Here is a 23,422-nt window from a genome sequence, read left to right on the forward strand (position 1 = left end):
GATAACTGGTTAGCTGTGGTTATGTATTTCAAAAACATTGGTTTTACTTTAATGTAGCTGTGAGCTAGGTGTTGATGGCAACTTACTGACTCATGAAGTGCTAATGTAACGTTAGCAGGCTGGTAGGGATAACGTTAGAAAGCTAGTAGGGCTAATGTTAGCAGGCTGGTAGGGATAAAGTTAGAAAGCTAGTAGGGCTAATGTTAGCTGGCTGGTAGGGATAATGTTAGAAAGCTAGTAGGGCTAATGTTAGCAGGCTGGTAGGGATAACGTTAGAAAGCTAGTAGGGCTAATGTTAGCAGGCTGGAGGGATAACGTTAGAAAGCTAGTAGGGCTAATGTTAGCAGGCTGGTAGGGATAACGTTAGAAAGCTAGTAGGGCTAATGTTAGCAGGCTGGAGGGATAACGTTAGAAAGCTAGTAGGGCTAATGTTAGCTGGCTGGTAGGGATAATGTTAGAAAGCTAGTAGGGCTAATGTTAGCAGGCTGGTAGAGATAACGTTAGAAAGCTAGTAGGGCTAATGTTAGCTGGCTGGTAGGGATAACGTTAGAAAGCTAGTAGGGCTAATGTTAGCTGGCTGGTAGGGATAATGTTAGAAAGCTAGTAGGGCTAATGTTAGCAGGCTGGTACGGATAATGTTAGAAGTCTAGTAGGGCTAATGTTAGCAGGCTAGTTGGCTAGCAATCTTACAAGCTGACTTGTAACAATGTATTCGTACAGTATTTGCTTGTAAGTTGGCTGTAGAGTGCAAACAAAGTTGTTTATGTTGGAGTTTACATTATAGGGAATAGGCTGGCTTGCCAGGACCTCCATATTACATCACACCCCACAAATGTTTTTTCCAGACTGATTTAGACATTCTTCATCATTCGGATCAGTTTTATGTAATAACTAGAAAGGGGGGGAAAGTGAGGTGTAACTTTGCGCTGGGACTTTTGATGCAAATTCTTTTTTTAAATTATTATAAAAAATGTTACCCCCTTTTTCGGCCTTGTCTCATTGCTACAACTCCCTAACAGGCTCAGAGGTGAAGGTCAAGTCATGCGTCCTCTGAAACATGATCCGCCAAACAGCGCCTCTTAACACCTGCAGCTTAACCCGGAAGCCAGCCGCACCAATGTGTCGGAGGAAACACTTTTCCCCCTGCAGGCCCCTGGCCCGACGCAAGGAGTCGCTAGAGCGCGATGAGCCAAATAAATGACCTAACCCTCCCCTAACCCGTATGATGCTGGGTCAATTGTGCGCCACCCTATGGGACTCCCGATCACAGCCGGTTGTGACACAGCCCGGTTGTGACACAGCCCGGGAATGACACCGGGTCTGTAGCACTGTGAAGCAGTGCCTTAGACCACTGCGCCACTCTCGAGGGCCTGAAAATCCATGTTACATGTGGTTACATTTATGCTACCTACCCTTTAAGGCCAATGCTCCTCCACTCCCATAGAATCACATGTTAAGGACAACTTTTGCCCCAGGCTTAATTAACAAGCCCTTAGCCCTTGTCGAAGGCTAGGAAAACCTCAAGTGAAGCTTTTGGAGTTGTATTTTAAAGATGGCCTCGCCTTGGGCGGACCGACTGGTTCCCCTTTGCAACAGTCATTTGTTCCATTTGAAACTCTTTCTATAAGCAGCAGGCAGTACATGGACTCATTCAGTACTAGTGGAACACCAGATTCAGTGAGTGTCTTGCAATGTGATGTTCAGACAGCTCAGGCAATAAACTGACTTACTTCACTTTAATGAAGGCACTTTTCAAAGCATTCTACAGTGGTTTAGAGGTCATCTATAACGGCAGATACAGTACACATACAATGGTGCAAAATAAAAGTATTACTATATTACCATACAATAACCATCCTTACCTGCAAGTGCTGCTTTTTTGCATAACCTCAGCCCTGTGGAACCCAGAGAGCTTGCAGAATCCGTCATTACTGTAGACTACAGGCCACTCCACGATCTGGGCGTTCCCCAGGAGGAAGCTGGTCTCTGTGAGGAAAGGTCGAAGTAAACAGGTGTGAGGTGAGTGGGGAGGGTTCTGGTGTAAAATGTCTGCAAACACTCAGATGGTCTGTCACAACCCATTGGCGATGCGTGATGAGAGTGACCCCACACAACGAAGCCTAACACAGTGATGACGTGTCCATCAAATGTCTCGCTCTTTTGTGGTCCATATAATTATGACACTACACTCAGTAGCTTGTTCTACGTCCACAACAACAACCATAATGTAATCAGAGAGGGAGAGTTTACAGCACATATGTCTTAACTCTGCTGCCAAGTCCACACCAGCCTCTGCATTAGGGATTCTATGCCTCAGCTGCTGCAGATTTACTGGCTTTTCGCTGATAGACAAGAGTGATTAATTTCTCAGGTTGTTAATAGCACAATATGGATCATCACATTTCTATGCACAGAAACTGGGAGAGAAATAACAATTTATAGATAGAGCTAAGCATGCAAGGACTGATCATCCATGATTTCATAATTATAGTTTTAACCATGTTTTGAGGCTACATTTACTTTGTAAATGTTTGTTTACATTTACTTTGTTTAGAAATATTGGAGTAAAACAAGCTTATATTTTGGGTTGTGATGGGGTACAACAGTTGAACTAAGCTCATGCGGCATTTATAAGTTATATTCTTTAAGAATCAATGAGTACATATCATTAATTTATAAATCCCAAAATGCATGTAGCAATTGCAGATTGCCCCTTTAAGTAACGACAAATGTTTTACTGCATCCTGATTATTTTTACTGCAAATGTATAAAGCCTATAGCCTAACACTTTGCCAAGAAGTGATATACACACACCACAAACAGACAAATAAATATAAGAGAGTAGTCTAATGATTGCTAAATGGATTGCAAATTAAGCTATTGTTATCTATTTTTGATATAGCCTACAAATGAACTTACAAATAATCACTAAAACAATATACATAATATCTGAAAATAAATATATTTTATATTGACCTTAATGAAATATAATTTCCGTGCAACATGACTGGCAGTATATCCAATTCAGCAGCCTTTGCACTACCATGATGAACACCAAATCGCCTTGGCATGACGTCATCGAATAAACTTTGTAAACAAACTACCAGATAATTTTAACAATAAAGGCAAGTCATATAAAAAACAATGATTAGACTATGAATAGACTAGAATTATATTTTGAACAAAAAAAGGAAGACAATCATCCAAACTATTTAAAGCTGTCTGTTATGGAAACCCACGAACGGGGACATTGCTTACCACTTGAGCGCCGGACAATGTTTTCCAGAAAAGTATTCTGCGGTGCCACAAGCCCTCTCTTTCCCCCGGGCATCCTGGGGCCAGGCGGTGGTTGTGAGAGTGGTGGGCGATTTTGATGCTGCTTATCGGAGGACGGCAGTGTGAGTGGGTATTAACCGGTGGGATGGAGAAGCTCATTGTAACACTGCGCTTTCCTCTGCTGAGAGCGCACTGTGGCAAAGACGCGCGCCTCGGAAGCGCTGCATTCTGCAGGCTCCCGGGGTGTGATAACGCATGCGTATCACCACACACAACACGCTCCTTAATACAGGCGTCGGGGGATCTCTGTGGTGTACATCTAGGTTTACCAGTATGCAGGGGGAAACGGTTTACCTACTTGCTTTTTGGCGAACTATTTTCACTGACGCACTGACACTTTTTCAAACAATTACTGCAACATATCCACAAAACAATGTGCCTCCATGTCGAGAACGTTAAATAGGGGAAATAGACAAAAAATATTTTTTTTTTGTATTTAACTAAGCAAGTCAGTTAGGAAGAAATTCTTATTTACAATGACAGCTTACCCCGGCCAAACCCGGACAAAGCTGGGTCAATTGTGCGCCGCCCTTTGGGACTCCCAATCACGGCTGGTTGATGCCTCTAGAACTGAGATGCAGTGCCTTAGACCGCTGTGCCACTTGGGAGCCCAGACAATACAGTGTAAACAACTTAGATTTTATGAAGATGATCTAAGAGACATTGGATTGTGTTGACTGAGCAGACTGCTTTTAAACGGTGAGTCATCTCCAGTGAATGCAGAAAACACAATAGAAGTCTTGTATCTACTGAGTCCCCAATTGGTTCTTGGTAATAGGACCCAGGGGAACTGAGTCCCCCACCAAGAAACACATAACTGTAACAGGTGTTGCATAAGGGACCTGCACTGTATGGACTGTCACTTGTGATAGTCAGTGTGACAGTGTTTTGTTTCTGTTTTTCATGCCATGACGCAGGTTGGTCTTTCAATATGGCTCAGGCTGTATATACAATACATACAGGGCAAACTAAACAACGGTTTATGCCAATTTTTTCATTCTATTATAGGCTGTAAAGGCTATATACATCTTCATAGAAATTCCCTGTCTGTTCAACAGCAGATGCCTAAATATCTTCAATCTGTCAAACAGAATGTCAGAAGCAGAAGCACTTCAGAAGAGATATCCAAATAAATATGTGTGAGGAAGCGGGTAGGGGTGGGAGTGTGTGCACTGCCAAGTGTTCCCACAGGACGTCTCTAATTGGCCCACTTGCATCACAGAGTATCAGACATATGTGACAGTGCAGGTTGGACAGCTGCCTTCCTGAGTTGTAATACTAATAGACCTAGGATCCTGTTCACAGGCAGGCAGTCGTACAGGAATGGATCATCTCCTCAACCCTATTACTCAGAAATGAAATGTGTGCCACCACCATGCAGCTGAACATGCTGCATAGACAGCTCTCGGTCAATTCTGAGTGGCTCTGAGACATTGACATGGGATTGAGGTGGAGAAGAGCCCAAACGTCACTGTAGGATATAAGCAAGACAGTAAGAACCTGTCAGGAGAAACAAGGAAAATCCTGAATTACCGAATATGCACTATTTATTCAACTCTACCTCTTGACTCCGATGTAACACTTTCTTGATAAATGTTCATTACAGTGAACGGAATTGAAAAAGCTGGGGAGAGCGCAGAGGCACGTGTCAGGCACTTGGACATCTCTGCAGGGACTTGATTACTGTAATCACACTAATTACCATGCCTCACTAACCACCAATTACACCCAATCAGCATTTAACAGGACTCTCATTGTTCAGTGTGAAGAGTAAAAAAAAATCGTTGAAAGTCCACTCACACAACAACAAGGCATACATCAGTGTACTGCTTGTGCCTAACAAATTTATTTCTGGACTTATCATTGCCCTCCCCAGGAGGAAGCTGCACACAAAGCACAAAGTTATCCGACCACAGTCAGGAAGATGTGAATTATGTGAGAAACATTGTTCTAGAAATCCCTTCCAGGTGTGAGAGATTCAAGATTCCCTCGATTGTATTATTCAAGCTGTAAATGTCACAGGCAAATTAAAACAAAAAGCAGATGACATTGATGCCTCGTTTGGGGACTGGGAAAAAATATCAAACTTCTCCCCTAATCAATGCAGCACATCTGGTGAAATCTGTCTCCATTCTTCCTCATTGATCTGAGAATTAATTAAGATGTTTCATGGTCCCCTCGATGGTCCTTTCTGGGCTAAAAGGAGGATTGGATATCAAGGCCCCTTCTGCTTCATTCTACTGGAATGCCAGCAGCTCCATCAAAGCTAAAATAGACTATGAAAAACAATTCAATTGAGAAGTCAATGCCCACGTCCCAAGATGCAACGGTTTCCCTGAACAGTTCAGAAAGTAGGTGTAGTAAATTGATCAGACAGTGTAACTTTGCTATTCTCTCTGTAGTATTGCCATTTATGCCCTCAAGGAGTCTGAATGGGACTAAATTGCTGCATTAGTCAGTAAGAGATGTGCTCCAAACACAATGTGTACAGATGACCCATGTCTCTGCTTCCTCGATGTAAAGTGTGTGTATGCCAGATACCGCAGCTCGTTGCTCCTTGTATAACATCACAGTTCATGGCATTTCAAACGTGTTTCCTTCAGCTGCAATTGCAAACATCACTACTTCGATAGGACTACAAACGAGAACGTTCAGATTGAGCTGCAAGCTGTCACTGGATGTGCTACTTGAGCGCAACCTGCCAAATATCATGTCTTCTCGTTAGTGCTAATTACACTGCTAGTCTGTGGGTCTGTATTAAAGACTTACATGCTTCCCTGTGCCAGTCAGAATGCAATACATAATTGATTAATTGATTGGAGTCATGATGTAGCAGCTTTAATTGAGTCAAACTCCACCCCACAACATAGAGGCGTACTCTGGGGATCATGTGCTAGGGCTGCTAGGGAACGAGACTCTGAAGACTGTCAGTGAAACAGCAGCATAAGCATATGCCAGTAGTCACGATGAGCACAAGTTTGATCTAGAAGATGCAATATGAATCACACCTTTTGTCACATACTGTGCAGCCTACAGTCTTCAAAGGAAAGATATCATCAGCATAAAATGAAAACAGAGCTGTATGGGGCAGGGTGGGAGGTGTTTTGTGGTGCGTATTCCTTCAACCACTGGTGGTGAGTTAAGTGAGAAATTACCAGCACCTTCCTTTTCCCTAGGAAAAACAATTGAATAACTGGCTCCTTGGTTAGGTAGTAAGGTAAATTGGGGGGAGAGAACATTTAGCATATTCTGACAGGCAATCTGCACTGTGCATTTACTGTCATGAAATATTTATTTTGAGGAACCAATCAGATGCAAAATTAGATGTTTAATAAAGAAGCCACAGGAGCACTGTGACTTCCACTGGCCTGGTTAGGTCCTACAACTTCACAGCATTCCTTTCAGAGCTATGTACACACATCAATTATACAGTTACCACCTTACAAATACTAGAATAACATTTACTACATGTAAATTATGACCTACTTAACACATAATTCCCCTCACCTCTACTAAGCAGACAGTATCCAATAACCACCTCTACATGTTTAACATCAGTTCAAACCATGACAGGCTAACTGAATGAACAACAAAGACAAAATGAAAGTATGAACGTTTATTAAAATAGTTTGGGAAGGGACGATGATCCTCAGAGCCAGATGCTATGATGCCGGTTCCGATGACAGGCCTTCAGCTGCTTTGCGGTGGGGAGGGTCGGCGGTGTATCTTTTGCTGTGAGTCAAGTGGAGGGGAAAAGAGTAAACCTTCATTTAAATACAGTACATCACAAGATGTATTCCCATTACCGAGAAGAGAGCAAGATAATTATTGCCTAGGTGAGCCCATAGGTTGTTTAGCAAACGTGATAAAGGTGTATTATTTAGCTGTGCCCATTGACCATAATAGGTGACTGGCATTCTGCACAAGGTTAATTGGTAGTAAAGGAAGGGTGAAATATTTTTCTGTTGATGAGAACATATCAGATATAAATTCCATCTGCGCCCATAGAGAGGAAACTACGTGAATATGATATGCTTAAGGGATGAAGTTAAAAGAGCAAGCCATTCAGACCACCTCGCTGATTGAACGCATGTTATCAACTACATTTTGTGATGAATGGAAATTGATTCCATCTCCTGAGAGTCCCTGGGATACCTGACATCAAATGCAATGGGATGATGTTAACATCAAAGGATCGAACAGAGAAACGTAATGTCTCTACTGCGGGCCTTGACACTTTTCATCCCTTGTTTGACTCCGTTTGTGTATAAATCTGCCAGGAACATAAAATATGTATCTTTGAAAATAGTGCAGATAGTCTCTTTACTGGGGGGTATTGCAGTTGAGTTAGGCCACAACGTTCTAGACTCAGCCAAACCCAACAGTGACTGTAGACAAAAGCAGCTCTTGTTTTTCTTAACATGGTTTTGTCATGGTAACGGTGCGACTTCTGTAAACACTGAGTAGTTTTACAGCACATCGTGGCCCTTCCTGCACAAGCAGTAGTTTATTGGGTTTCCCGACACTACTTACCTCATGGATAAGCAGTAGGAAGGTGTGGCGCGCGGAGGTCCTCTGTATTGTTTCTGGTACCCAAGTGGGTGGTGATTGCGCATCATGCATTGTTTTTCTTATTATTGAGAAAACAAAAAGGCAAAGATATAATCTGAACCTCCTGTATGAAGATGAGTTTAAAACACCAGATATTATGAAACAAAGCCTGGACACAGACGGTAAGGGGTTGTTATGTTGCATTATCTGAGGACCTTCACAATGGTTTGAAACACAAATAAACCAACAGGTTTGTTACTTTCAAACCTTTACAAAAACAGATTTTATTTCCCAGACATGATATCCATGCTTCTACATCTGCATTGCTTGCTGATTGGGGTTTTAGGCTGGGTTTCCGTATAAGCACTTTGTGGCATCTGCTGATTTTAAAATGGCTTTATAAATACATTTGATTGATATACTGCCCAGTGTGAAATCAATGGCATTAGATTCCCATAATACCTCTACACTGAATATTAATGTGGATTTAAATATTTGACTTATTGTCCTTCTACATGCATTACAGCAGAAGACATAGATTAGCTGAGAAGTGAGAACAATAAGGGATGAATGGGATTATAATAGGCTACATACGTTACTCATGGAGATCCTATAGTATGATATAGATACACTGGGCCAGTAATGCTTAAGCAAAGAGAGGGAGGGCTGAGTGACGGCAGAAACACAGAAAGCTCAAACAGAACATCAGAAAAAGGTTAGCTCTTACTTACACCTTGTTGTTTATAGGCAGAAATGTCCTCCCCCTTGTCTCGGAAGGTGAGTGAATCCATGGAAATATGACTCTCAGGGAAAACCCTCAACCTATCCGTGTCTGAGCTCCGTCTACCTCTCTCTGCCACTTGGGCTGAACAGGCTCTGAGTGACACCTGGCATACCTGAGTCTGTGTAAAGTAGGGACTCCCCCTCCTGGTGAAGACACACCACCGCAGGTCTGTGCTGATGTTGCCTGATTTAAACTCATCTATAGTTGTAGGAAACAAAGGCAGAGTTCCAAAAGTCAACAATGAGATACAATCACCAGTTAAACAACCTCAGGAAGGGATGTTTGAAGTAAACAATATAATGCTTTTAGTCTACTCTGTTTTTATTCATTTATGAGGGTGCTGCCCTACAGCCTGCAGGAGAGGGCATTGATGCATGCATCTGATGAGCAAGACAGAGTAATAATGAGCTGGGTGTGTAGAAAGAGGGGGAAAATCAGTAATCTGAATTATCAGCACTATAATTAATTATGACAATGCCCTCAGTGTGTCACAGCCTCACCCCAGTTCAGGCCAAGTGTGCACTCAAGGGTTGAGAAGTGGAAATGACTTCCAGTAATTGCTTTGACAAAATAAGAAAAAGGTGGCAGTCTATAAAGGCCCAGTGCAGTCAGAACGTGATTTTACTGTGTTATTTATGTGTTTTATGTTTCCACACTGTTGGAATAATTCTGTGAAATTGTGAAAATGATAATGCCCTTTAAGTGTAAGAGCTTTTTGAAAAGACCGTCTGAAATTTCTGCCTGTTTTGGAGGGATGGAGTTTTGGACAGCCTGGTGACATCACCAGGAGTTCCAAACCTCTGCCAATAACAGCCTCCCTACTCAGATCACTCCCAGACAGTCCAAGCTAAATTCTTGCTTGAGGAATTGGTCTTTGTAAGAATCAGTTTTTGTTCATTTTTGACAATTTTAATTGAAAACAATCACAATAAGGTACTTACTTATTTACCAGAAATGATTTGATATTGAAATAAAAATGGCTGCATTGGACCGGATGTGTGCCCGTTGGGTGATGGTAATGAGATAAAGCGTTGTTACCCTTCCTTTCCTAATTGGCCTGCTACTGTTTCCCAGGGCATTACCTCGTGCCCAAACATGGGAGCAGGGCTTTGACAATGCACTGTCCCTGGTTATTAAGCCAAAACAGTCCTCTCCGTCTACAGCTGCCAAATCCTACTAGAATCCATCTAATTCCAGGCAGATTAAGCCAAGAGAATCCAGTTCCCATGTTGAACATTGTTAGGAACAGTCAAAATGACAGGAAGTAGAAAAACAAGAGCCACACTTAGAGCAGATCACAATCACAGCGTCAGCGGCGCCGCTTGGCCCTTTCAGAGCAGTCAGAACTAGGGACTAAGACTTTAAAAAAAGGTGAGCTCTGCCTCGATAGCGGTGGAAAAGATAAACACTGCCAGACACACAGTAGAAATACCCTAAATAAAAGTAGAATCAAACCGAAATAAAGCTAAACCAATCAGACTGCCTAAAAAACTCCCCAGAAAAATTGACAATAGAGAAAGGTTGCTCCTATATAATAATTTGTTATTCTCATTTTCATACAGAACACTGGACAGATAATATCTTACCTGTAGATGAAAACACCACACATGCATTTTCCTTTGGGATGATCTTGGCAGAAAACCTAAAAAGTAAAGCTCCATTGTCCTCGTAAAACTTTGCCTACCAGCTATCTCCAACAAAACATTCAGTGGTTACCCAAGGACAATACACTAGTGACTAGTCTGAGTGTGATGGTGTGTGCGCGCCAGGTCAACATTACACCCACCTTCCACACAGGTCAGATCACATTACACCTTAAATGACCAATTTAAGACCTAGTTAAGTGTTTTGATAACTTTGGTGCAGAAATCTACATTATTCACTGATATTGTAACAGGGCTGAATAAAAGCTCACAAATGACATATCAGATGCAATCAACTACATAGTGACTCGATGGCGGCTATGGGGTCCATCAGATGTGAAGTCTTGCTGCCCTCCTGTGGCATTCCAAGATAGATTTACATTTGTGGTCAAGTAAAATGATCTTTACTTGAAAATGGAAAAACAAAATTCATATGTTCTGCTAATTGTTGTTGAACAAGTCAATTAAACACAAACAATAAGCAAACTCTTCTAATCGCTCATTCGTCATATCAAAGGATATCGAGACGCTCTTCGTGGGACTGCAGGCCGCTTCACAGCTGTCGCTTGACTATCCAAGCGACAACAACAAGCAGAATCAATTAGTCATGAAATGCACAGCAACATTTCAGAGTAGCTCAGCAACAATCAAAAACACAAGACCCCTTCATTCATCCTTTCACCTCTCCATCAAACACGGGCACAAAACAAACAGCAGTCTATGGTCTGAAAATAAGGCAATCCAGCATCTGGGCTTTATCACAAAACAGGTTTAATTTAATATCTCTTTATTTTTTAAAATAATTAAACATTTGTATTTCTCCAACCCTTTTTTTTCTTCTTCATTTTAATCATATATCTTGGCCATCCTAAAGCACACATTAATTATGTCAACAATGGGGTCAACAATGCTGAACTTACTGTAAATTTGAACAGGATATCAACTGCTCCATGCCTTTCCTCTCTCTGCCCTGCCCTCACTCACTCCACAACTAAAAAATAAGATCTGATGGTCAAAGAAGCTTAATCAAAAAATCCAAAATGAGAGCTAAAAACCAAGAAGGAAACAAAAAGAGAAAAAAGAAAGAGGGGAAAACACTATCATAAATACCAGTAAGTCTTACCTCTTATAATACCTCTTATATACTGGATACTCCTCGACTGTTCCGAAGCAAAAATATATGCTAAATTACTACAAGATACAAGATATCAGTGTACTGCATATAATAACAATATACAATTTTGTAATACTGTGAAGAGTACACCCGGGACGGATGCTCCTTTTCACAATAGGAGAGTTTGGCGCTTCTCTACAGCTCGCAATCGTTTTACATTTTTCGTATTTGCTGTGTGGCTGGAGGGTACCAGTGCCAGACTGATACCAGGCTGCCTGGTACTGCAGCATCAAAGTCCACAAACCCAAAGAGAGACAACTGAACTGACAGATACCAATCAATCATTGGGGAGCCAGATGCACACAGATAAGTGAACAGAAACAAAATGTGGAAGTGGGGAAAAAATGGTGCGAGAGGGTGGATGTAAGTGTGTGTATGAAGACCTTCCCTTTACCGTTTTTTTAAACTCCCTGTACATACAGGCCCTTAACATGTTTGCCTCTTGGAGGAAGGGTCGAGAAAGACGGGGGGTTCAATTCATTTCCTCATGGCTAATGGGTCCATAATACTAGCTTAGCTTGAGCATGGAGAGAGGCAGGTCAGGAGGGGTCAGAGGCTGGTCCTTACGGAGGGAAGGGGTGTCCTCTTGGTCAGGGCGGAGCCTCCCAAGTATCTCACTCAGTCAGGACGTCCCACACAGGGAGAGGTACAGAAGCACCACAGGAGACAGAGTGAAAGAGAGAAAGAGCATGGGTTTGTAGAGATGGAAAATGGGTTTGTATTCAGGGAAGTGGGGTTCTCAAAGGGCAAGGTTAAAACAATCTTTTCTTTCGCTGTAGATTTTTTTCCAAGAAGAGTTCATTTCAAGTCCTACTGTCCAATGTCTTTTTTCCCCACACAAGTTCTTTTTCTTGTTTTTTCTTCCTTTTTTTAATAATTTTTTTTCGCAGTAATATCAGTTTAAGGGAAAAAGAAAAAGTTATTTACAGTGATGTTGAAATAATGAAACAGACGTGTGAATCTACCGTAAAGTAAGTCGCACAATACAGAAAAGGAGAAAAAAAATAAAAAACACGGTTGCTCCATGTCGTTCCAGAGGGCGCGGCTCTGGTGGACATGGATGGGAGGGGAGTGTGGCGCTTCGTTAAGTGGGAATGATCCCGTCGCTCCTAAGGCCCCTCTTCAGCTCCAGGTCCCCCAGCTTCTTCCAAAGCTCCTCCCTCTCCTTCTCTTTCTTCTTCTCACTGCAGACAGTACAGATCACACAGGGGGGGAGGGGGGGACTAGCTGCAGATTACTGAGAGATTACTACTGGGTTTACCACCACAACAACAACTCTTGGTCAAGTACCACCCAATCAAAATGTCTTATGCTGCCAGAGTTAAGAATCACAATATTACACACACACAGTATATGAGAGAAAGTGAGATTCTGTATATAAATAACTGTAAATGTTTGGTATGAACCTGTGTAGTGAGCATGGCCTATACGGTGAGTGGGTGTTTAAAAAACTACAACAGTGCTCTGACCACACCACATACGATCCTTTAGTGATGCTGCATATCTTACCGCTGACGGTCTGACTTGTACGTAGCTGTGAGTTCATCAAACAAGGTACTGTTCATCTCCATGAAGGCTTTTAGTACGTTGTACACCAACGCCACTATCGCCCTGCAAGAAAAATGTAAAACATGCCAACATTAACTCTTTTACACTTTATTTTTTCTATATTGAGCCAAGAGTCTAAACAAATACAATAGAATATACAACCAAATACAAGAAGATAAATCAAGTTTTCTGATTGGATATATCTGTGTGAGGGGTGTGCTGAGGTGGACTCACGGGTTCCAGTGCTCTTTGGAGATCCTGTAGAGGCTGGCGAACATGATGGGCAGGATGACGCTGGAGTTCTCCTCGATCAGACTCATGATGTACTCATTGTTCCAGTAGTACAGGGCCCTCTCCGCCACCTGCCAGGGACAGAAACACACAGAGATTGAATACAAACAGCCATTGAAAGATGGTTGCAATTTCAGTTTAATCCACCAGAAAAGACAGATCAAATAATACAAACAAATATTGTGGTTCAACTCAAATATACTAAATGATAAACATATATAAAATAAAAATACATATATTTTTAAAGTATAATCTTTGTAAATGATCTCATGAATAGGACTGGTGGGGTTGTCACATATGCGGCTAAAGACCAAAATTGGTTAAAGAAAATTGGGATAAATAAAAAAGTATACCAGTTACCAAAAAACGTACCTGTGCATTATAAATGAAAAATAGTTGGGAAGAGATTTTCGATGTACCATTTCCATGACACATGGTTTATGAACTGATATGCAAAACAACGCTGGATTCAACAATGGAATTTTTCCATTTAAATTATACCTTGTGTCTGGATATCAATCCAGACAATACCGCATAATGACAATGCAAAAACTGTTTTTTAGAAATATTTGTACATTCATCATTTAAAAAAGACAAATCATTTATTTATATAGGTATTCAGACCCTTTTCTATAAGACTCGAAATTGAGCTCATGTGCATCCTGTTTCTATCGATCATCCTTGAGATGTTTCTACAACTTGATTGTAGTCCAACTGTGGTAAATTCAAATTGATTGGACATGATTTGGAAAGGCACACACATGTCTATATAAGGTCCCACAGTTGATAGTGCATGTCAGAGCAAAAAACAAGCCATGATGTCGAAGGAATTGTCCGTAGAGCTCCGAGACATGGTAGTGTCAAGGCACAGATCTGGGGAAGGGTAACAAAACATTTATGCAGCATTGAAGGTCCCCAAGAACACTATGGCCTCCATCATTCTTAAATGGAAGAAGTTTAAAATCAACAAGAAAACTGAGCAATCGGGGGAGAAGGGCCTTGGTTAGAGGTGACCAAGAACCCAATGGTCACTCTGACAGAGCTCTAGAGATGGAAAAACCTCTGTAGAGATGGGAAAACCTTCCAGAAGGACAACCATCTCTGCAGCACTCCACCAATTAGGCCCTTATGTTAGAGTGGTCAGACGGAAGCCCCTCAGTAAAAGGCACAGGACCGCCCTCTTGGAGATTGCCAAAAGTCACCTAAAGAACTCTCAGACCATGAGAAACAAGACTCCCTGGTCTGATGACACCAAGATTGGCCTGAAAGCCAAGTGTCACATCTGGAGGAAACCTGGCATCATCCCTACGATGAAGGATAATGGTGGTAGCATCATGCTGTAGGGATGTTTTTCAGCGGCAGCGACTGGGAGACTAGACAGGATCGAGGGAAAGATGAACGGTGCAAAGTATAGAGATTCTTGATGAAAACCTGCTCAGGACCTCAGACTGGGTTGAAGGTTCGCCTTCCAACAGGACAACGACCCTAAGCACACAGCCAAGACAACGCGGGGGTGGCTTGGGGACACGTCTCTGAATGTCCTTGAGTGCCAGAGCCCGGACTTGAACCAGATCTAACATCTCTGGAGAGACCTGAAAATAGCTGTGCAGCATGGCTCCCAATCCAACCTGACAGAGCTTGAGAGGATCTGCAGAAAATAACGGGAAAACCCCCAAATACAGGTGTGCCAAACTTGTAGCATCATACCCAAAGAGACTCGAGGCTGTAATCGCTGCCAAAGGTGCTTCAAAAAAGTACTGAGTAAAGGGCCTGAATACTTATGTACATGTGATTTTTAAAGAATTTGGTAAAAATGTTTCTAAATGTGTTTTTGCTTTGTCATTGTGGGGTATTGTGTGTATATTTAGGTGAAAAAAACTACTTAATACATTTTAGAATAAGTCTAACGTAACAAAATGTGGAAAAGGGAAGGGGTCTGAATATTTCCCAATGCACTGTATATAGGGGATACAACCATCCCAGCTCTGCAGATTTTGCTGCGAAGAGACAGAATCCTTATATCATTTGTTTTGGTACTGTAGCTTATTTTTGGTCACAGTTCCAGGAATGGCTGAAGAATTGCAACATGTACCTCGAGCAAACTCTGCAGATAGCGCTACTAATGCAGCAGACATTTTTTGGTACCCTTCCCCAGATCAAGTACCCTTGCTCTGACATGCACTGTCAAGTGTGGGACCTTATATAGACAGGTGTGTGCCTTTCCAAATCATGTCCAATCAATTGAATTTACCACAGGTGGACTCCAATCAAGTTGTAGAAACATATCAAGGATGATCGATGGAAACACGATGCACCGGAGATACATTTTGAGTCTCATAGCAAAGGGTATGAATACTTAGTCAAGTACATAAGTATTTGGACAGTGACACAATTTGCATCATTTTGGCTCTGTACGCCACCACAATGGATTTGAAAGGAAACAATCAAGATGTGCCTTAAGCGTCGACTTTGATCTTTAATTTATTGGTTTTGTCAATTATTATATGAACCGTGTAGAAATTAAAACCATTTTTATACATAGCCCCCCAATTTAAGGGGTTCAAAAGTAATTGGACAAACTAACATATTCATAAATTAAAATGGTGAGTTTTAATACTTGGTTGCAAATCCTTTGCAGTCAATGACTGTCTGAAGTCTGGAACCCATAGACATCACCAGATGCTGCGTTTCTTCCCTGGTGATGCTCTGCCAGGCCTTTACTGCAGCCGTCTTCAATTCCTGCTTGTTCATGGGGCATTTTGCCTTCAGCAAGTGAAATGCATGCTTAACTGGATTCAGGTCAGGTGACTGACTTGGCCATTACAGAACATTCCACTCCTTTGCCTTAAAAGTATTGGGTTGCTTTCGCAGTACGCTTCAGGTCATTGTTCATCTGCATTGTGAAGCGCCATCCATTGAATTTTGAAGCATTTGGCTGAGTGGGAGCAGAAAATATAGCTATAAAAACACTTCAGAATTCATCCTGCTGCTTTTGTCAGCAGTCACATCATCAATAAATACAAGGGAACCAGTTCCACTGGCAGCCATACATTCCCACTCTTCACAGGTGAGGTGGTATGCTTCAGATCATGATCATAGGATGTTGTTCCAGAACTGTACAGGCTTTTTTAGATGTTATTTGGAACCTCTAATCTGGTCTTCCTGTTTTTGAGGCATACCAATGGTTTACATCTGGCCAACTGTTGTGAAGGGGTTTTTCTTCACCAGGAAAAGAATACTGTCCACGACAGTTGTTTTCCGTGGTCTTCTGGGCCTTTTGGTGTTCCTGAGCTCACCAATGTGTTTTTTCTTTTTAAGAATGTACCAAATAGTTGATTTGGCCACAGCAAATTATTTTGCTATCTCTGATGGGTTTGTTTGGATTTCTCGGCCTAATGATCACTTGCTTCACTGGCAGTGACAGATCTTTGGACTTCATAATGAGGGTTAACAGCAACAGATTCCAAATGCAAATGCTGCACTTGAAATCAACTCTAGACCTTGTATCTGCTTACTTGTAAATGAGCTAATGAGGGAATAACACATCTGGCCATGGAACAGCTGAGTAGCCAATTGTCCAATTACTTTTGGTCCCTTAAAAAGAGGGGGACCACAAATAAAAAATGTAATTCCTACACCGTTCACCCGATTTGGATGTAAATACCCTCAAATTAAAGCTGTAAGTCTGCACTTCCAGCTAATATTCATTATTTCATTTCAAGTCCAATATGCTGTGGTAGACAGCTAAAATAATAATAACTTAGTCAGGTCCATAAATATTTGGACATTGACCATGTAAAATAAGGTAAAAAAATATTTATGCATTTGCAAAAATGTCTAAAGATCTCTTTTATGGGGTATTGTGTGTAGATTGAAGGGGAAAAACTCCTCCCGAAGTCACCTCTTCACTGTTGACGTTGAGACGGGTGTTTTGCATGTACTATTTAATGAAGCTGCCAGTTGAGGACTTGTGAGGCGTCTTTCTCAAACTAGACATTCTAATGTACACGTCGTCTTGCTCAGTTGTGCACCGGGGCCTCCCATTCCTCTTTCTATTCTGGTTAGAGCCAGTTTGCGCTGTTCTATGACGGGAGTAGTACACAGCGTTGTACGAGTCTTCAGTTTCTTGGCGATTTCTCACATGGAATAGCCTTAATTTCTCAGAACAAAAATAGACTGATGAATTATCTAAGAAAGTTCTTTGTTTCCGGCCATTTTGCGCCTGTAATCGAATCCACAAATGTTGATGCTCCAGATACACAACTAGTTTAAAGGCCAGTTGTATTGCTTATTTAAATCAGGACAACAGTTTACAGCTGTGCTAACATAATTGCAAAAGGGTTTTCTTATGATCAATTAGCCTTTTGAAATCATAAACTTGGATTAGCTAACACAACGTGCCATTGGAACACAGGTGTGATGGTTGCTGATAATGTGCCTCTGTATGCCTATGCAGATATTATATATTTTTTAAGAAATCAGCTGTTTCAAGCTACAAAAGTAATTTACAACATTAATGTCTACACTGTATTTCTGATACATGTTGTGTTAATGGCCAAAAAATGTGATTTTCTTTCAAACAAGGACATTTCTAAGTGACCCCAAACTTTTGAACGGTAGTGTGTGTGTGTGTGTGTGTGTGTGTGTGTGTGTGTGTACAGTACCCGTCATTAGTTTGGACACACCTACTCATTCCAGGTTTTATTTTTAGTATTGTCTGAATTGTAGAATAATAGTGAAGACATCGACACTATGAAATGACATATGGAATCATGTAATAAACAAAAAAATTATTATACACTGCTCAAAAAAATAAAGGGAACACTTAAACAACACAATGTAACTCCAAGTCAATCACACTTCTGTGAAATCAAACTGTCCACTTAGGAAGCAACACTGATTGACAATAAATGTCACATGCTGTTGTGCAAATGGAATAGACAACAGGTGGAAATTATAGGCAATTAGCAAGACACCCCCAATAAAGGAGTGGTTCTGCAGGTGGTGACCAGACCACTTCTCAGTTCCTATGCTTCCTGGCTGATGTTTTGGTCACTTTTGAATGCTGGAGGTGCTTTCACTCTAGTGGCTCAGGTACTGCAGCTCATCCAGGATGGCACATCAATGCGAGCTGTGGCAAGAAGGTTTGCTGTGTCTGTCAGCATAGTGTCCAGAGCATGGAGGCGCTACCAAGAAACAGGCCAGTACATCAGTAGACGTGGAGGCCGCCGTAGGAGGGCAACAACCCAGCAGCAGAACCGCTACCTCCGCCTTTGTGCAAGGAGGAGGAGAAGGAGCACTGCAAAATGACCTCCAGCAGGCCACAAATGTGCATGTGTCTGCTCAAACGGTCAGAAACAGACTCCATGAGGGTGGTATGAGGGCCCGACGTCCACAGATGGGGGACACCGTGCAGGACGTTTGGCATTTGCCAGAGAACACCAAGATTGGAAAATTAGCCACTGGCGCCCTGTGCTCTTCACAGATGAAAGCAGGTTCACACTGAGCACGTGACAGACGTGACAGTCTGGAGACGCCGTGGAGAACGTTCTGCTGCCTGCAACATCCTCCAGCATGAACGGTTTGGCGGTGGGTCAGTCATGGTGTGGGGTGGCATTTCTTTGGGGGGCCGCACAGCCCTCCATGTGCTCGCCAGAGGTAGCCTGACTGCCATTAGGTACCGAGATGAGATCCTCAGACCCCTTGTGAGACCATATGCTGGTGCGGTTGGCCCTGGGTTCCTCCTAATGCAGGACAATGATAGACCTCATGTGGCTGGAGTGTGTCAGCAGTTCCTGCAAGAGGAAGGCATTGTTGCTATGGACTTGCCCCCCCCGTTCCCCAGACCTGAATCCAATTGAGCACATCTGGGACATAATGTCTCGCTCCATCCACCAACGCCACGTTGCACCACAGACTGTCCAGGAGTTGGCGGATGCTTTAGTCCAGGTCTGGGAGGAGATCCCTCAGGAGAATATCCGCCACCTCATCAGGAGCATGCCCAGGCATTGTAAGGAGGTCATACAGGCACGTGGAGGCCACACACACCACTGAGACTCATTTTGACTTGTTTTAAGGACATTACATCAAAGTTGGATCAGCCTGTAGTGTGGTTTTCCACTTTAATTTTGAGTGTGACTCCAAATCCAGACCTCCATGGGTTGATACATTTGATTTCCATTGATCATTTTTGTGTGATTTTGTTGTCAGCACATTCAACTATGTAAAGAAAAAAGTATTTAATAAGTATATTTCATTCATTCAGATCTAGGATGTGTTATTTTAGTGTTCCCTTTATTTTTTTGAGCAGTGTATTATAAATATATTATATATATTTTATATTTGAGATTCTTCAAAGTAGCCACCGTTTGCTTTGATGACAGCTTTGCACACACTTGGCATTCTCTCAACCAGCTTCATGATGTAGTCCCCTCGTATGCATTTCAATTAACAGGAGTGCCTTCTCAAAAGTTAATTTGTGGAATTTCTTTCCTTCTTAATGCGTTTGAGCCAATCAGTTGTGCGGTAACAAGGTAGGGGTGGTATACAGAAGATGGCCCTATTTGGTAAAAGACCAAGTCCATTTTATGGCAAGAACAGCTAAAATAAGCAAAGAAAAACAACAGTCCATCATTACTTTAAGACATGAAGGTCAGTCAATAGGGAACAAGAATTCAAGAACTTTGAAAGTTTCTTCAAGTGCAGTCGCAAAAACCATCAAGCGCTATGATGAAACTGGCTCTCATGAGGACCGCCACAGGAACGGAAGACCCAGAGATACCTCTGCTGCAGAGGATAAGTTCATTAGAATTAACTGCACCTCAGATTAAAGCCCAAATACAATGGGCCAAGAAACACGAGCAATGGACATTAGACCGGTGGAAATCTGCCCTTTGGTCTGATGAGTCCAAATTTGAGGTTTTTGGTTCCAACCGCCGTGTTTTTGTGAGACGCAGAGTAGGTGAACAGATAATCTCTGCATGTGTGGTTCCCACCGTATAGCATGGAGGTGGTGTGGGGGTGCTTTGCCGGTGACACTGTCAGTGATTTATTTAGAATTCAAGGCACACTTAACCAGCATGGCTACCACAACATTCTGCAATTATACGCCATCCCATCTGGTTTGAGCTTAGTGGGACTATCATTTGTTTTTCAACAGGACAATGACCCAAAACACACCTCCAGACTGTGTAAGGGCTATTTGACAAAGAAGGAGAGTGATGGAGTGCTGCATCAGACGACCTGGCCTCCAAAATCACCCGACCCTCAACCCAATTGAGATGGACCGCAGAGTGAAGGAAAAGCAGCCAATAAGTGCTCAGCATATGTGGGAACTCCTTCAAGGCGGTTGGAAAAGCATTCCTCAAAGCTTGTTGAGAGAATGCCAAGTGTGAAAAGCTGTCATCAAGGCAAAGGGTGGCTACGTTGAAGAATCTAAATATATTTAGATGTTTTAAACACTTTTTTGGTTACTACAAGATTCCATATGTGTTATTTAATCGTTTTGATGTCTTCACCATCATCAGTGTTGTGCTGTAGAGCAAACTCCTATGGTCATTGTCATGACAAGATAACGATCATAGGAGTAGACTACACAGCAAACAGTCATAGATATACTGAGATTGTGTAGACTGACTGACCTGGAAGTGTGGGCTGGACACACATCTGGATATCTGTTTGAAGAGCGGCTCCTGGATCTTGACGAACTGTGTCGGCTCGATCACATCTAGGATCTCCTCTAGCTCTCCCAGGTACATCACCTGAGAACATACCCAGTTACAAACACACCCTAACCCAGGTACATCACCTGAGAACATACCCAGTTACAAACACACCCTAACCCAGGTACATCACCTGAGAACATACCCAGTTACAAACACACCCTAACCCAGGTACATCACCTGAGAACATACCCAGTTACATACACAAATGAGCAGGACAACACACACACACACATCCTTACTATCCAGGTACCACATCTAAACTCCCATTAACACTTCCCAGTAGCAGCAGGTCACTGCTCCAGCCCCAATTAGGGCAACGGCCAGGGCTCTTACCTCTTTTTGACTGCAGGTTTTTGGCCAGAACTTCAGTAATCCCCTAATGACCTGTGATGAGAGCAAGAGATGGGGGAAGTAGATGAATGAATGGAGACAGTGAGAAATCCTGATAATTCAAAGTTCCTTCTGATTAGAGGGTTGGTGTGACCATGGGGGGGGCACTTACTGGTTCTGTTAACGCTGGGTCTTTCTCTAGAAACTGTACAATGCAATACGCCAACTGGAAATAGGTCACAATAAAGAAACGAATGTGAACACATTGTCAATGTTATGGTTGGAAAATACTAATACTAATTGGGATCAACTCACTGGACAGAGAAGTACAGTATTTGGGAGACAGACTCAATCATGTAGCACATTACCAACACAATCATGATTTCACACCTGGACATACACACACGCATTAACACACACACACTACCTGTGCGTGGAAGAGGGACAGGCTCCTAACAGTGTGGAGGGGGATCAACACCTTGACCAGGAACTGTTTATGCTCTGCTTTGAGCGGCAGGGCAAAACCATTGATTATGCTGCAAGAGAGAGAGGAGAAAGGCAGAGCTAAGCCAGTAGGGCAAATTATACATGCCCATTCAAAGAGGCCAGAATATACTATTGAGTCGACTGGAGAATCAAATGTTAACAAGACAGAGGACAACATATATTAACGATCAATCGCTTTACATGGGCCAACAAATTACACAGGTACTGTAGCTACTTTATGCAAGGTAACCAACAAGCCTTAGGCTTGACTACAGTACTACAGTGCCCAGGGAGGATGAAGAAGTAAAACATGTTTTACTCCATTAAGACAGCGCCAGAGAACAAAGGCGTCAGAACTAACCACAGGTCAAACCAGTGTCACATACCTTCCCAAGATCTCCAGCAACTCAGCAACCCCGTTGAAATGCTCAGTCTCATAAACAAAACTTTACGAGAGGGAAAGCGAGAGAATAAACCTTAGTGAAACATCCGTGAAAGTATCATGTCAATATGAATATAGTGAGAATGAGGAGCGCCGTCTTACCGTAGAAAAATATTATTGATCTGTTTTCGTATAAAAGCCCTCAGCCCCAGGAATTTCCCATAGATTCTGTGTAAGACTGTTTTCAGGTAGTCTCTCTCCCGAGGGTCCTCACTGTCAAAGAGTTCCAAGAGCTACAGAGAGCGAGAGAGAACGAGAGATTAAACAACTACAAACTACTCAAACTTGTACAACACTAGTCTACATTTTTGAAGTGCATCTCTACAGCATCTCCAATGTAAAAAAAAAACATCACTCACCTGTAGAACGAATTTCTGGTCTATGTACTTTTTGGCAATGCTGGGCTGGAATTCCTGACTCTCCAAGAATCGTATGAAGAACTCATACACCAGCTATGACACAGAGAAAGCGAGAGAGCGGTGGAAGAGGTTAAGGGACGGAGTCTTCATAGTGCAAAGGTAAGGCTATGGAGAGACTGGAGCAGGACAGACTGGGAGGTCAATAGGTCGCAGGAGGTCAAAGGTCAGAGGCACACCTTGGGTAGGGTCCTTATTACCTTTAGTGGTAACCAGGGTTACAAGATGGCCAGGGGGAGGAGGGCTTATGTTTGGGAGGGTTAATATATATATATATTTTTTAATTGGTCAAATGAATTTGGCTGTTTTTGGAAATGTTATAAAAGATAAATACAATGAAAAAGTTTTACCAGGAAGAATCTCCTTGAGATCTTCATCTAATTTCTAAAGGAGTCCTGGGAGGTACAGCAGCAGGTACACAGAAAAGGGTTTGAGAGATAGAGCACCTGACACTAGACCTGTAGCCATACAAGGGACTGTCAGAGCCAGGACTTAAATGGGAACTCAACTCAAAAACTATATATTTTTTTTATTTTTATTAGTCCACTGTTGATACAGTCCCAAAATGTTATGGCATGTCAGCAGTCAAGTTATCAAGATATTGGACTTTCAAGAAGCAAAGTGCCACCGGCCACATCATCATGCATTAAAGATAAACATCAAGATACCAAGGATTCCAGGTAGGTTTTTACAGAGG

General features: G+C 42.2%; 2 protein-coding genes across 3 annotated transcripts in view; both read right to left on the minus strand.

Annotated features, from left to right (window-relative positions):
* Positions 1-3,581, minus strand: part of kcnh5b (potassium voltage-gated channel, subfamily H (eag-related), member 5b) — an 82,553-nt gene extending 78,972 nt beyond the window's left edge. Inside the window, exons 1-2 of the mRNA XM_021574250.2 lie at positions 3,259-3,581; positions 1,863-1,986 (exon numbers count right to left, since the gene is read on the minus strand). Coding sequence (XP_021429925.1) covers positions 1,863-1,986; positions 3,259-3,331 — 197 coding nt within the window. The 5' untranslated portion in view covers positions 3,332-3,581. The remainder of the gene's footprint in view (positions 1-1,862; positions 1,987-3,258) is intronic.
* Positions 3,582-11,068: 7,487 nt separating this feature from the next.
* The window catches only part of LOC110497830 (serine/threonine-protein phosphatase 2A 56 kDa regulatory subunit epsilon isoform), a 33,976-nt gene continuing 21,622 nt past the window's right edge, over positions 11,069-23,422 (minus strand). For both annotated transcript variants that reach the window (XM_021574251.2, XM_036954799.1), the window contains 10 exons: positions 22,669-22,761; positions 22,412-22,542; positions 22,254-22,313; positions 21,809-21,917; positions 21,554-21,607; positions 21,385-21,435; positions 20,968-21,087; positions 13,271-13,398; positions 12,998-13,099; positions 11,069-12,672 (listed from right to left, as the gene is read on the minus strand). In XM_021574251.2, coding sequence (XP_021429926.1) covers positions 12,573-12,672; positions 12,998-13,099; positions 13,271-13,398; positions 20,968-21,087; positions 21,385-21,435; positions 21,554-21,607; positions 21,809-21,917; positions 22,254-22,313; positions 22,412-22,542; positions 22,669-22,761 — 948 coding nt within the window. In that variant the 3' untranslated portion in view covers positions 11,069-12,572. The remainder of the gene's footprint in view (positions 12,673-12,997; positions 13,100-13,270; positions 13,399-20,967; positions 21,088-21,384; positions 21,436-21,553; positions 21,608-21,808; positions 21,918-22,253; positions 22,314-22,411; positions 22,543-22,668; positions 22,762-23,422) is intronic.

Source organism: Oncorhynchus mykiss, chromosome 19, assembly GCF_013265735.2.
Source record: "Oncorhynchus mykiss isolate Arlee chromosome 19, USDA_OmykA_1.1, whole genome shotgun sequence".
Lineage (NCBI taxonomy): Eukaryota > Metazoa > Chordata > Actinopteri > Salmoniformes > Salmonidae > Oncorhynchus > Oncorhynchus mykiss.